The 16,155-nt window shown below is 38.5% G+C and overlaps 2 protein-coding genes across 2 annotated transcripts; both read left to right on the top strand.

Moving 5' to 3' along the window:
* Positions 1-754: 754 nt before the first annotated feature.
* Positions 755-12,213, top strand: LOC117489684 (nuclear factor of activated T-cells, cytoplasmic 2). The gene is made up of 10 exons (XM_034139166.1): positions 755-1,094; positions 2,433-3,420; positions 3,837-4,008; positions 4,879-5,081; positions 5,946-6,118; positions 6,413-6,553; positions 8,315-8,370; positions 8,675-8,807; positions 9,296-9,910; positions 11,835-12,213. The coding sequence occupies exons 1-10, from the start codon at positions 968-970 to the stop codon at positions 11,879-11,881; spliced, it is 2,655 nt and encodes an 884-aa protein (XP_033995057.1). The 5' UTR covers positions 755-967; the 3' UTR covers positions 11,882-12,213.
* Positions 12,214-12,753: 540 nt separating this feature from the next.
* Positions 12,754-15,793, top strand: manbal (mannosidase beta like). Its single transcript, XM_034138568.1, has 3 exons — positions 12,754-12,914; positions 13,766-13,964; positions 15,356-15,793. Exons 2-3 carry the CDS (start codon positions 13,815-13,817, stop codon positions 15,464-15,466), a joined length of 261 nt encoding a protein of 86 aa, XP_033994459.1. The 5' UTR covers positions 12,754-12,914; positions 13,766-13,814; the 3' UTR covers positions 15,467-15,793.
* Positions 15,794-16,155: the final 362 nt, after the last annotated feature.

Below are 16,155 nucleotides of genomic sequence, written 5' to 3'. Positions count from 1 at the left end.
AATGGAATGAGAAGCAAAATGAAAACAATTGAAACAGTAAAGAAAGATATCACAGGACTGTGTTTTTTTCTTCTTTTGTGAAACAAAAAAGAAATCTGACCACTTGTCAGATTTATTTTTTGGTGTGTAAAAAAAAAAAAACATGTTTTATGACTGTCAAACAGAAAAATATAAATATTACATTTTAGTGTTGTTACTTACTCTGAACAGCTCTAATTCACATCGCCACAGGTCCACTGTCAATCAGCATGGGGAGGGGGGCGGGTTCGGAGAGCAGCCGTTCGGTGATTGGCTCTGTCCAATGTGAACTCGCGGCGTGATTTGCTTAGAGCCAGATGTTGCCACTGAGTGCAGTGCCAGAGCTGAGAAATTCGCTTCAATACCACCACCTAGTGGACAAAAGGTTCCTTCACTGCATTTTGATTTAATTTAAAACCATTAATTTATTTTAACAGTTTATTTATGTACTTATTGCGAATGATAACCAAATATACATCTAATCATGTGTTACTGTCTAATGGCATAATAGTTGTGTTTACCATCTTTTACAACTCCTGTGACTTGACTTCCACAGGAGGAAATGAGGAGCGCACACACACACACACACACACACACACACACACACACACACACACACACACACACACACACACACACACACACACACACACACACACACACACACTCTCTCACACACACACACACACACACACACACATACACACACACAAGTCTGCACCTTCTGTCAGCTTGTCACCATCAGCAGTGACAGGAAGCGTCTTTTTTCTTGTCGCGGTGTCGAAGGTTTTATTTAAGCAGCTGCGTAATGTTTTAAACGTATATCTTAGAACAAGGAAAACAACTTTTATAGTGTGTTTTTTTTTATGTTTGCTCATGCGTACGGGCTAGTTTAGGTTATTTGGCGAATCTGAAAGTTATTACAAAAGTAAACGTGTATAAGATTTACATGATGACTTCTGGGGGATTGGGCTTCACCGATGGCCTGGAACAAGACATCAGCCAGGAGGAGCTGGACTTCTCCGACCTGTTTCTCTATAATCCACCTGGGGAAGACTTTCCTGTCAGTGATAAAGGTGTGTAATCCTTACTAGCCTATGCAGTATGCTTTAAAGTGACTTTCCGTAGAATATACTTTCCAATTATTGTTTTTTTCTTAGTTTTTTATTTATTGTGAACGTGTAATGAAAGATACATTTTATGTTGAGGTTGGCGTCAAGTAAAGATTTTGGATATCCATCAGTGGGTACTTAGCTGTCAGGTACTGATGTTATTGTACTCCTCTAATCTTCCTCATTCACGGTCATTTTTAACTCGGATACATAATTGAAACCCTTCTCTCTATTTGAGAAAATACAGAAAAGTTGCATTGCATTGTATTGTCAATATCACAGTTTAATGGAGCAAAGTCAGCAAACACAATTCCTTCTAAATTCAGTCTTCATTGTTGTTACTTTACTTGGATGCTTGAGCTTCACTATACAGAATGATGCATGGGCGTTTCTGTCATTATTTATAATCATATCTAATAAGGTAATTTAACAGATGCACAATATTATGGCTTGTAGAATAATATCTCAAAACAGTGGTTCCCAAACTTTTTGGTTTGAGTTAACCCAACAGCCCTTTCAGATTAACTCACACAAAATTAGTAATTCATCAATTCCCAAAGTCTGTTACAAATGTTATAGCCGAACACTAGGGCTGTGCGATTATGGCAAAAATCATAATCACGATTATTTTGGTCAATAATTGACATCACGATTGTTAAATACGATTATTCATTGACTTTGAAAACATCAATTTATTGAACTTTTAAAAAAATACAAATAATAATTTGAACAGTATCTTATAACTGTTGATTACCCTGAACGTATAATTCAACTGAAAAAACAATAAATAAAAGAAATGATACATTTATATTTACATTTAAATAAATAATATCAAAATAATAAATACCAATAAACAAGATCAACAAATATTTTGGAGCACACTTCAACAAGCTACTAAACCTATATAAATATGATAAATACAAATAAATGAGATCAAATATGTTGCAGTGCACTGTCACAACCTAGCAAAGCAAAATAATCGTTTTTTTCGATTATGTTGTTTTCGTAATTGTGGCAAGCCAAAATCGTAATTGCGATTAAAATACGATTAATTGCACAGCCCTACCGAACACTATAAACTACTGTTATTGATAAATCAATATTGAATATGGATATCGTTATTTTTTATATAGGATTAGACTAAGTATTTAGGTTCGTCAGCAGTCGTACTAAAAACAAACGTTGGAGTCAGGCTAAATGTTTGAACAATTTCTCCATTACTTATACCTAATATCAGGAAACTAGTAGCCTAGTCTTTTAGAAATTGTGTGCACATGTAATTCCTTACCTCATTTTTGACAGATGACTCAAGGGCTCTCCTTCAAAACAACAACCAGCCTCCTCTGCTGGTGGTCGACCCTCACACTGCCTACATCTCAAACTCCAGCCAGCAAGACCCTTGTCCAGACCCCTCCTCCCACAGCCCCACAACAGAAGACCTGTCTGAGGCCGTGATTGACTCCCTGGGGCTGGCATCAAGACTGGCGAACATCCCTGCTCCCAGTCCTAGGATTGAGATCACTCCGTCAGGCGACTCTTTCAGCTCTCAGACCCTGGAGCCCAGCCTTGGCACCAAAGCTCTTGGGGCCTACAGGGAGTGTGTGAGCCCTGCCAGCAGCAACTCCTCCTCTGGCTGGCCTGCAGAGGCATACTCTCCTTCGGCTTCACCCTGCGTCTCCCCTTCCAATGGGGTAGGCTGTGGAATAGGTTTGTCCAGCTTGGAGCTCTGTACAGTTATCCAGGGCATCCACAATTCTTCTGCCCACTCCTCTCCTGGAGTCTCGCCTCGCAACAGCATCACAGACGAGACCTTTCTCCAACCTCAGCAGCACCGCACCGCCTCATCACTCCCCCACCAGCGTTCCCGCTCTGTTTCGCCACATGGAAAGAGATCCTATGACCAGGCTCATTCCTGTCGGGGAGGCACCCCTGTTAAGCAGCGCTCGAGGAGTCCCAGTCCCATCCCTTCTCCCCATGAGCAGCAGGCGTCCTACTACCTCCAGCAATACCAGGCCCAAGCGGAGCTCCAGCCCCAGGCTCAGACCTCCTCCTCAGGATTGGAGGAGATGCTGAACAGCCTCAGCTCCTGTCCACCCAGAGCCATGCCCTTCTCAGCGGTGCAAGATGTACATGGGCAGGCCCAGAGACAGGACTGTGTGTATGGAGAGAGGTATGACTGGGCCATTGAGCAGGAGAGGATAAGCAGGGCAGGAGCTGAAGTCAAGTCTGAAACTTTCTATATGCTGCCAGCTGTGTGGGCTCCTCATCCAGTTCACCAAGGAGCCTTCGGGTGTGTTACATTACATTACATTGCATTTTGCTGACGCTTTTATCCAAAGCGACTTACAATAAGTGCATTCGACCAAGAAGATACAAACTTGAATAAAACAGAATCATATAAGTACATCAGGTTTCATAGAGCCAAAACATTTCAAGTGCTACTCAACTGGCTTTAGATAAGCCAGTCCTTTATTAGTATATAAGTCCTTTGTTAGTAATTCTTTGTTAGTGGTATCTGTCCTTTCCTATCACTTACAGAGAAGTTATGTCTCTGAACTTATTTGGTTTATCTTATCTTGCAGATTACAATATACATCATACATGATAGTATATTTTGTGGTTTAAGGTAACATTTTGGAATATCGTTATTGTTTTTTCTTTTCAGTTTCCCCTCTTATTGCTTTTTTCTGTCTATCTTTTCCCCAGTGGTCTCTCAGTGGCTCCACTCCCGTCTTTGGAGTGGCCGTTGCCCAGCCAGTCGGGTCAATACGAGCTTCTTATCCAGCAAGAACCCAGATCTCACCACAGGGCTCACTATGAGACTGAGGGGAGCCGTGGAGCTGTGAAGACGCCTAACGGAGGTCATCCGGAAGTTCAGGTGCTCCCCCTGGGTGTGGGCTTTGGTGGAATGTAACAAAAATGTTTAACTCAAGAACTATAGTATTTTCATTGTATGCAACTCTAAACTTTTTAATGTACTGGTGAGAAGTGAAAAAATGTGTTTCTTCTTATTAACTGAGGGTGAATGGTTCCTTTATGAGTACAAACAAAAATCCCCTAAATCTTTACCCTAATACCCTTTATTTTTTAAAAACCCTCTTGGATCAGCGGGACGTTGTCACAAAGCTGAAACAGGGCTGTGTTTCTGAGCTCATGAAAAGTTAACCTTTTTTTTTAAACATACTTTGCCGTAGGTTAAACCATCCAACAGAACAAAAAGATGTAGAAAATGTTTAAAACATTTAACATCTACGGGTAAACATTAATGCAGCAGTAATATTAACAACATCATTAGTAAAACATTGATAGATACAATTTTCCTACAGAATGAGGGCTTCTACTTTTGATACTTTGAGTACATATTGCTGATAACATGCTTTTTGAAAAGTTTTGAATGCAGGACTTGTAGTGCAGCAGGAGAGATTTAATTGGCGATGGTATTTCCTGGATAACGTTGTGTTTATGAAAGCAAACAGCCATGCAAATGAATGAAAGAGCCTCACATTACTACTCCCACAAGGAAAAATGATTAGGTATGGTTGCTAAAACGCCCTATGCAAATCTGTGTTCTTGACATGCCAGTTAGACAGTGACCAGTGAAATCCTCCTCACAGGGTGAGGGTTAGGGTTAAACAAGATGTATTGTGCCGTCTGAATTTGTTTTCAGCAACCCTGGAGGTTAATTATATTGTAGTTAATTGAATTCAGTGTGAAGCAAGCATTTAATCGCCTTTGTTGCCCTTACTAGCTCTGCGGGTACAAAGGCACAGCTCCACTGGGCCTGCAGGTCTTCATAGGAACAGCAGACGAGAGGATCCTCAAACCTCACGCCTTCTATCAGGTGCACCGTATCACTGGGAAGACCGTCACCACACCCAGCATGGAGAGGATGATGAACGGGACCAAAGTGTTGGAGATTCCTCTGGAGCCAAAGAACCACATGGGTGTAGTGTGAGTATCACGAAGACACTCTGGAATACATGTTTTTAAAGGGTTCACCCCTCAATTTAACATAGCAGTTTTTACTCTTACCGTAAGATGTATTTATGGAACAGATGCTGTTGGTGTGAGTTGCAGAGTGTTGGTGGTATCATCCTTAGAGATTTCTGCCTACTCTCGAATATAATGGAAGTAGATGGCACTCTGCTTTTGGTGCTCAAGGGCAAAGAAATACATTTGAAAAACAATAGCATTGTCTTCGTTCAGAGAAATTCAAGCTAATCCACAGTTGTGAGTTGTGTTGACTACCATACTATACTTGCCAACCGTATCACCACACAGAAGGAAGCATACATCTACTCTTTTTGAGTTTTTCAAAAGTTGTTTGCAATCACCACATTTAGTTCCATAATCTAGAGAAAGCAGAAATCTCTATGATCAATGTCTTTGTCTCACGTTAAAAACAAGTAAGACGAAAATTACTCAATATTCATTTTGCCGTGAAGTGCTCTTTTAAGTAATCTGCAGTCACGTCTGTGGTGTTTTTGCATTTCCTCTCCCATAGATACAGATGCGGAGATACATAAGACTGAGTTGATGTGACTGTGTCATCTGTTTTCTTTAGATGTACTGCTAAAAAAAAAAGTATTTGTGCTAATGGTTCTTCTCTTACTATTCTCACTCATGGGGGAAATTGCTGTTCATGCTAGCTACACATTTGTTTCTGCTCGAAAGAAATTGCAGGTGCCACTGACTGAAAATTCAAGTGCATCACTTCCTGTGTGCCAGAGAGTGTTTTTCCAAGAAAGACACTGGGTGTTCACAGCCCTGCTTTGATTAACTTGTGTCTTATTAGTCTTTTCTTATATTTTACAGGATTGACTGTGTAGGAATCCTTAAGTTGAGAAACGCCGACATTGAACTAAGGAACGGTGAGACGGACATTGGAAGAAAAAACACACGTGTGCGTTTGGTGTTCCGTGTCCACATTCCTCAACCTGGAGGCCAGCTCGTGTCTCTTCAAGCTGCCTCTCAACCTATTGAATGCTGTAAGGAGTGTTTTATTCCTCATAAGATTTATTTTGCTTCCTATCGCTTGGCAATGACATCTAATATTGCAATATTCATTTGCACTACTATACTAATGCCTTATCAAACCACCTCAAACATACCTTTTATTGTCTTTTACGAGAATGCTTTACCAGGCTATGGTAGTCAATATTGTAATTTTGAAATGTAATTATAATATATTTTAGTGGCCACCTGCCCTAAAGATGTTTCCTCTAGATGTTTTCTGATCTCCCTGTGGTTTCTGATAACGCTGTGTCTTCCTGTTTCCTCAGCCCAGCGCTCTGCTCAGGAGCTCCCTGCAGTGGAGAGGCAGGACCTGGACCGATGCTCGGTACACGGAGGGCAACAAATGGTCCTTACTGGACAGAATTTCACATCCGACTCCAGAGTGATCTTCTCTGAGAAAACACAAGGTGAAGTTTTAGCCTCCGTACTGCTTCTAAAATGCTTTACTAGGTATTAAAGATAAAAAAAGATAATAATATTTAACTCGAGAGAATAGTTAGAATTCACTTTCTTGCCAATAGTTGGATGAGAAGATTGATAACACTCTCATGGCTGTACAAATGTTAAGCTACAGCAACATTTTCCCCAGTATCTAATCCTTTCTGATGCTACTCTATATAAAAAAGTTAATTTTTTAGAAATACTGTAAGGCGATGTTTATTAATTTAAAATGTAATTTGGCCTACATTACGTTAGCATATTTACACACAGATCATGCAAGGCCGGTTTCTCTTTTATGTTCGGTTTAGTGCTTCATTCCCACCTCAGTTTTGACCTGCCGTTTTTTATGATGTCACCCATGCTCTGAACAAAGAAAATGGCTAGAAATCTGACAAATAGCACACCTAAGTATGTTAATAAACAAATACAATATTGTATGTTTATCACTATAAAAAGCAGAAATGACTCGGTTCATTCATCTCAATTGTTTTTTGTGACTGAGCCATGTTAGCCCCCAATCTTCACATTTAATTTGAAGCAAGATAGCAAATAAGTTCCAAAAATGTTTAATTGTTACTTAAAAGTTATTATAAAAACTCTTGATGTATATGTTGACCTACAGTTCTTCTTTTGTGTTTATAGACGGAGAAAGGCTACTATGATTAGTCTTTGATTATTTTGTGCAACAACACTCCCAATTTCCTGCTCGAGCATATCCAGCATGTCATATTTATATTTTCAGAGTATTTGCATATCGCCTGGGCGACATCAAATTCAAGTGACGCACATCTTCCTTCAGCCCCCACAAAATGAGCCACCCACTTTTTAAAACTTTTATTGTTTTACTGGCAAGGGACAACTTTGTATTTATTTCTAAATGGAAATGTCTCACCTTGTCACCGCTGCTCCTGCCCACACAACATTTTCACATTGGGTTACATGGATGGGTACAGTTGATTGCATGTAAAGCCTCCCTGTTGCGCGGGGTTTCATGCAACAGGATGTGGTTAGAGAGACTGATAAAGATTCAGAACCAGAGCAGAGGCTTTGTGTGTGTTTAGTTCAGAGCGTGGGTAGAAAACAGAAACAAAAGGTAGAAACTGAGATGTGAATGAAACACTAAGCCAGGCCTAAAAGAGAAACCTGATTTCCGCTTTCTGCTGTCTGCGTGAAAATGTGCTCACATAATCAAATTGTAAAAAGGACTGGCGTTATCGTAATTCCTGCAAATTCTTATTTTTATATACAGTATAGTAGCAATATTAATAGTCAGATATTGTAGGAAATGTGCCCTTTTGCTTTCATTCAGGGATAAGAACATGCAAAAATAAGGCTACAGCCAGCAGGTATTAGCTTAGCTTATCACAGAGGCTGGAAAGGAAACAGGGGAAACACTTACCAAAAGTAACAAAATTAGCCTACCATGGACCTTTAAATCCCAGAAACCCTATTAAACCATGATTTGCAGGACATCCAGGTATTTTCGGAATATTGCATTTTAAATAATATGTATTGTGCCTTAATTAATCCAGTTTCTGGTTGAATAAGTATTTGTTTTATTTGCGTGTGAGCTACAGTATAGCTGTTTCTCCCTGTTTCCAGTTTTTATGCTAAGCAAACATTCTGCTGTCTGCAGCTACATATTTCTTATATTTCTCACCTTCTTATCTTATTCTCGTAAAAATATCAAACTATCGTTTTAAACTCCATCTGCCCTCTGCTTTCAGATGGGCAGCAAATCTGGGAGATGGAGGCCAATGTGGACAGAGACAAAACACAAGCTGTGAGTCACACATGCTATAAGGAATACGCATCATTTTACATGTCCAATTATGTGAATTTGTATATATATATATTTAATCATCAAACCAACGGCATCTCTTACAAATTCACATAAACAGAAAGCAAAACATGTCACCACACACAATGTGCTACTTTTTACATTTTTGAAAGACTTTTTCATTTCTGATACTGATCTTGATCCTAAACACAAAAGCAAGATAATGGGGGCATCAGCCGCCTCTCTGTTTCAACATGACAGTTTATCTGACACATGATCATCTTTTCTGTGCTGAATTCTCATCTAGAACATGCTATTTGTTGAGGTCCCTCCGTTCCGAAATCGGACTATTTCCCACCCAGCAAAAGTCAACTTCTACGTGATCAATGGGAAGAAGAAACGCAGTCAGCCTCAGCACTTAATCTACACTCCGGGGATAGGTAAATATCTGCCAACCGTCTCAGATCTGTCTATACTGGAAAAAGAGGGGTACCTTGAATGTTGGAGAAATGGGATGGTCACTAAATTGTCAACAGTGTCCAGGAAATAGCTCAACTTTAAACAGCTTAGATACAACTGCTATATTATTAAAGAAATGTTACACTGATGTTTTACAATTTTACAAGAAATCAGAACACACAAGAGATGAGTCAGTCATTAAACTGCAGCCACAGCTCAGGTTTTTGCGTAGGGGCATGACTCTCACTTGCTCTAAAGAGGAAAGTCTCTCAACAACAATGCACCACCTGCAGTACATGCAATATACAAAATTGAAATGCACCCACACGCTTTCACACATGTTTATCAGGAAACAAATAGCATAATTAACATTTTCGGTATACTTTTCCTAAAATTATCTGTTTTGGTTTCTGTAACCAGATAATGATAGACCTACATTGATGTTTCACCTTTGTTTTATTTGTTCTAGCCATTAAAGCAGAACCGCTGGATGACTACCAGCTGAATACGTATGGTTACTCAGACAATCAGCCCCTCACTGGCCTGTCAATGAAGTCACTCTACCATCAGCTGGAGCAGGAGAGCAGCCTTCAAGCCTTGAATGTTTCTCCAACAATGTACCATCTAACAACTGCAGACCCGAGAGCCCACGTTGTAGTCCCAGATCCCCTGGACGAACAGCCACTCTATTACGGTTCTTTGGTCAACAACCCCGGGCTGTACCACTCTGCAAATCAACGTTACAGCGGGAGTGGTCCCATCCTCCTTGGCAGTTCCCCGGTAGCATCCCACGCTGCCTCCACTCCCAGCCCCTGTGTGGGTGCCAGAACCGCTGTGGGCAAACTGGATGAAGGTCCTCAAGTTGGTGATTCATACGAGGCCTGTTTTGTGTCAAGACATCAGAGTTTTGTGCAGACGGCGCTACCACTGGGGAAGTCTCCACCATCAAGATACATCCAAGGTCCTGTCCAAGGGAAGGCTGGAGGCCGAGTGGAGTCTCTGACCATGAGGAACCATGAGGAAGGAGCCCCAGAGAGGGTCACCGTCAAACAGGAGAACCTCCGCTATGCTTACCTGGAGGATGGTGAGTGTTTTTATTACATAATGTCATTCTTTACCAAATTACGTTTCATCCTCACGTTTTGTGTGTACAAATGAGTGCAACACGACGAATACCTTTGAGGTGCTTTCATCCCACAGGCCATAAGACTATTTAACACCTGAGCTTGCACTATTTTTATAGGTTTTTTTAATATTTATTTTGTTATGTCTTGTAAATTGCACTGTTGAGGAACATGCGATCAAACTGTTTCATAGTACATTACATAATTACACATTTTTTACCAGATCCAAATCACAGGCCTTTTAGTTTGTGTATCCAACAGTATTGAGAATAATAGGCCCTTTCCAAGGAAGACCTTTTGACTCATTACAATAGTAAAGCATATCTTTAAGTAGTTAAATGAATAATGGCTGAATTCAATTTGGATACTTTAATTACATGAATGGTTATCGTGCATGCTGGTGTACTGTCACAGGCACCTAAACACTATAGATCAGAGAGTTAGCAGTCACACATGTGCTTTTCCTGCTAAAACAAGTCAAACTTGAGCACCACAGTTACATCATCTCTCAATCAGTCAGCAACTCTGATTCATTCTGAGTGCAGTCTATTTGAATGCAGAAGGATCTGTTTCTATCTCCGCTTCAGCTTTTATTGTTTCCTTGAAAAATATTTAGCTGAGTTCTTGAAGATACAGTACTGCAACAATTGCGTCAACAAAATACTAAATGGCAGAATATACTATAGAACAAAGTAGATGAGTAATTGTGGTCCGGACTGCAAACGCATACAAGCACATTGCAGCTGTACGCTTTCAAATCCTGCATTGTGGTTTGTGTTGGGCTTTTCTATCCAATTTGCTGTCTCTTTCAGACTCACTCACACAACCGAATAACACTCACTGCTCTTGTAGAATCTTCATGCTCATGTTGAAATAAATCAAATATAACTCGGTTATGAATTTTGATGTATTTGAGGATGAAAAGAGGGAAGAAACAACACCACCATGAAGTTATGTACCCTGGCCTTATTTGCTGTAGGACAAAGTTTCTGTTTACACCTCTGTGATGGAAGGCAGAAACAGGAAGTTTACTGAATAGGCAAATACATGCACACACACACCTGTGGTGAAACGGAAAAAAAGAACCAGCAATGTCCTTTGTTCTGTTGCCTGATACCGACTGTGGTAAACATGAAAGTTTTAGCAGCTACAACAATCTGTTTTACCACACGTCAGCAGCAAATGGATATGTTATTATTTATAGTAATTTGTATTTATTATGAGATCCTATTGATAAAATGTTATTCTTTCAACAGTACTTGAAAAAAAATAAGATCACTGATCTAGTGATACTTAATTACTTCAGGGACTGCAAGTCATCATTGGACTGATGAATACATTAATTTAGAACATTTCTGGTGGCCTTAACCACACATCACATGCAAGTTCAAAGGGGGAACGTTTGCCGCCCTCTCTCCCTCGTTTCGGTTCCTTTACTCTTCACTATCTATACTCTTTGATATATTTGACTTTGGCGACCACTGCTGGTACTATTAAAAACAAATTGATGTAGATCACTTTATCCCAAGAGCTTCCACTAAGTAGAACAAGTGACTTGAGGATGAATTAGGTGACACCAATTTTGACTGGAATAGTCTCTTATGTTTCACAAACAATCATAATTTTAATATCAACAGGGGCTTTAACCATAAAACAAATGATTATTGAAATTAGAAACAGTTTTATTTCGAAGTAGGATTGCCCATAAAATAATGTTTTTTTGGTAATTTGGTGCATACCAAACAACGCAGTGCAAATGTCAAGAGTCAAAAATAGTGATTTATGTAAGCTACGCTATTACATAAAATAAGCATCTTGTCTTAATTTATGTCAGCATGGTTGTAAATAAGAAAGTCGCTCACCCCTGTCTGTAATGTTTTACAGTGAATGACATCATACGCAGAGACATGAAAGGACACAATGGAGAGTGAACCTGGAGGCCTGCAGCTGCCATGATGTTCTTCAGATCAAGCATAAAATGAGTGTTCTTGAGGAAAGCATGTTTCAGTTATCAAAGAAAAATCTTGATTGGTGGCTGACATTTATGACTTTAGACTTTTTAGCCCCATACTGTTTATCTATTGTGTCTTTCTTTTATGTTGTTTGACTTGTCTTTATTCATATAATTGTACAATTGCTCTTTTTAAGCATGTATAAAATATTTTATATAAAATGAAATCTGTTTATATGAATCAGTGTGTATTCAATGAAGTAAGATCTGGAATAAACTGAATAATAAATAAAATATTCTAAACTACCACAATTTTTTTTTTTCCCCCCTGATAACAAATGTCTTTGTCTTTGAAATAGCTTTTCTTGTGTGGAAGTCATACATCAGACACCATTATAAAGTTAATATAATATAAGATTTATCAAGTGTAAACATTTTTTAAGTATGATTATTTGGCTTAACACCAAAATGTAAGGGTTAGGTTGGGGTTAGTCATTCAATTCAAATTTGGAGATACATGGCTTTTACTAGACAGACATTATAAAAATTGTAATCTGACAATGTTTACCACTCAGATGTAGTGGGTTCTTACAAAACGGAAAAAGTACCTCTACTTTGAAACTTAAGTAGGCCTAGGCTACAGAACTTGAGTAAATGTACTTAGTTGCATCCCACCCCTGGTGACGATGGCTAGTAGCTACAGCTCCAAGATATAAATACCATAAAACCTTTTTTACGAAGCCTATCTTTATGTTTTGAAAATGTTATCTTAAATAGTGCAAGAGATATTTGTTTTTGTTTTTATAAAAACGCTAGAGGGCGACATTTTCAAAACAATCATTCCCCGGTTCGGAAGTGGCTCACAGACTTGTTACGTCACTACCGTTTGGTGAATTCCTTTTCCTCTCTTTTGTGTGCATCTTTTCCTTTACAGCTTTACTAACATTTGTGCCCTGATATTGAAGTTAACATCCCTGTAACGGCTGAAGGAGAGTGAAGTGTTCTTGTTACTGGTGAGCTTCTTCTTCCACACACTACTGTCTTCATGGTTTTAATAATGTAACCACACTGCTGTGCTACGTTGTAAATCATTCGTTGCAGAGTCTATTTACATTAGCCTCCGATGTACAGTAACGTTTTTGTTTTATCAGCGTGATGCAATGAGAGCACAGAACATCGTTTGATTCACATTTCCACGCTTTTGTTACAATTCAGTGTTTATAGTCTGGTTGTGGATACAATACGAGTCTGGGAGCCATGAAACCCTCATTGTTTAGGAATTACTGACATGTTGTTAATCTGCCTGCTAGGGTCTCTCTCGTCCTGTGGCAGCTTTGCATTAAATCCATGTTTATGACAGTACCAACAGAGTTATTAGAAACATTGAATAACACATTGAAATGTGTTTTTACATTGTGAATCAGTGCAGGGTTTCTATATAGTACGCACAAATAATAGAACATTCAGTATGATTATTTGGCTTGGTAAAATCAATAAGCATATGTACATAAAATGCCTACATAGGATTCCATGGAGGGTTTGTTATTAATATTGTGCTGTTACTGGGGGAAGTATACATTTATATACTTAAGACTAAAACTATATTTGAACTACTGGAAGAATGAGTTAAATCTCATAATGAAGTCACTGAAGAAAGCACTTACTTTGATTTGAACTACTAAATATGTTTACATTAATTTGAAGAGCGTTGTTTTTTTAAATGAAATGTTGTAATTAGTATTGATCTTGCTCACCCTGTGTCAGAAAGTCTTTAGTGAATAAGACATGTTAATTTGCCTTGTCATGTACTTAATAATAATTGAAGAATAGATCTTGTTGCTAACCGTGTTCCTGTTGTTTGCAGAGATAGGTTGGTGCACGGAAAAATAACCAAACAGACCATCAGCAGCATCATGTCTGCAGAAGTGGACCTGTCCCCTCCAGAGGTCCCTGAACCCACCTTTCTAGAGAGCCTCCTGCGCTATGGGCTGTTTCTGGGTGCCATCTTCCAGCTCATCTGCATCCTCGCTGTCATCTTCCCCACATCCAAGGGACACGAATATGTGAGTAGACACCAAGAAATTGGGAGGGATAGGGGATTCACATGAAACAAATGTTGCAGTTGATACCAAAATGTCACATCTACATTCTGCTGATTTCTTTCAATTTAACCTATTAAAATGGTCTGTTGAATAGGGATGAAATATGAATAGAATATATAGAATATATTCTAAATCTGATATAAAAAATAACACGATCAGAAACATTTGCAGCATGGAGCAGCTGCAGATAGAACAGCCAGGATTTTTGATTTTGACTTTTTTTCCTATCTTGCTTGACAGATCTCAAAGCTCTGCAATTACACAATTTTGTGTAAGAAATCTTGCAGATTGTTATTATTCAGTCCTCAGAAAAAACAGACATCAGTTATAAAGAGTAGTGCAGAATATCTTATTTTTAAATGTCCATGAAGACAGGGCCACTAAGGGCTTCTGCCACGATCTCCATACTTTTAACTGTCAGGAGAGATTATTTATAGACAAGAGCAATTAAATCCACGGTCTCATAATTCTATTTTCAGATGCACTCATTACTCTCCACAGTATGTCGCCATTTCATCCTTTACAGCAGCCTGCTGTCAGTCTGCCTTGCCATACAAAGACAGAAACAGTGCTGACAGGGGGAAACGCGTCTGGATTTGTTTGGCTTGTGTGTGTTTCTGAGTTTTATCCATAAAATTCTCCACCACCAATGTAGAAAAGAAAAGAAGAGATAACAACAAAGTGGACGAGAGCTGAAGAAGGCCTTTTGATGCAGTTTTTATTCATGTACATGTGCATCTTGCTAATATAGATTTTTTAAATAATTTCAACTACATTTGTTTTATTTATTTCAATTTTTATGACGTGCATTCTATGTAATCTATTTTTTCAATCTAATTCTACTAATATTTTCTTATATTTGTTTCAATTATTTGGCATCCTCCCATTGTTTTTATGTACATTCTGTGTCTGTTTTCCATATTGTAAAGCACTTAGCATTTCTTTATGAAGGAAGCTATACTCAGTTTATTATTATTATTCATTTAATTATTATTATTGCTCCATAAATTCAGGGAACTGCCTATAACAATTCCATTCACTTGTTAACACATAGTCTGAGGTATCTGGAGTGATGAAGAACTGGATTACTAAAATGTATAAGACTCAGCCCCCATCTAAAGTTTGTTGTATGAAACACAGACTCAAAAAGTACAAAATGTACTTGAAAATAGTGTTTTGGCAAATTCCGTATGTGACAGTTTCAGCTAACAAACACACCATCCAAATACATCTTCAAAACAAAAACACAGTTATCTAATCGTGTGATCAAGCAGTCATGTGTCCTAGACCATATTTAAGGTGACTCAGAGGATTTATTTTTTAAATAACAGGGTGTTGTGTTTGCTCAACAGGAAGAGACTGAGTTCACTGATGGCAAGGCCACCGAACAGCTGAAGAAACCTAAAGGACTGACCCCGCAGCTTCGGCAGAAACCAAAGAAAGAGAGCAAGAAGAAGCGATAGATAGTGCTGCGTGTGTGCATGTGTTAAGGTTTGTGTGAATGCGTGTGTTTGTCGACATCCGTCAATCAACATTAAACGGTTACAATTATCACTGCAGGATATGAAACACTAATGTTATATTACAACATTAAACATGTCTACATTTAATTTGAGACACCTTGACCTTTATATTGACAACAGTATTAAAAAGAGCAATAGTCATGGCGTGTTTATGCAGCTTCATATTTCATTGCATATTTGTTTTGCAATTGTATTTTATAATAAATATCATTGATTGAATTGTATTTGGATTTCAACAGAAAAATAAATCCACTCTGTAGTCATTCACTTCCGCTGTTTATATTAATTGCAACATTTCCATTTGGTCAAATGAGTCAGAATTAGATCATTGTTTTTATATTAACTCACTTCGTATGACAGAATGCTTCATGACTTCCTGTTAAAGCTACAGACTTGGCCCCACAATAGCCTGTTCAACTACAGGTAAGGTATATTTAACTTGTTATTTTTCTCTTTTAAAGGTTTACTTGATATTCATCGACCTTATAAAGGGGGTTAAGATAAGTAGAGCTATGTTCTACTTAATAAACAAATGAAAATAAATCTGTAGTGATATTTGAACGAATGTTAACATTCATTTTTAAACTGTTATAAAATCCGTAATTCCTATTCTTAGCTTTTTCACACTT

The sequence above is a fragment of the Trematomus bernacchii genome, unplaced genomic scaffold (genome assembly GCF_902827165.1).
Source record: "Trematomus bernacchii unplaced genomic scaffold, fTreBer1.1, whole genome shotgun sequence".
Lineage (NCBI taxonomy): Eukaryota > Metazoa > Chordata > Actinopteri > Perciformes > Nototheniidae > Trematomus > Trematomus bernacchii.
Note: the sequence above shows the minus strand (reverse complement) of the source record. Positions and strands in the feature narration are given on the sequence as shown.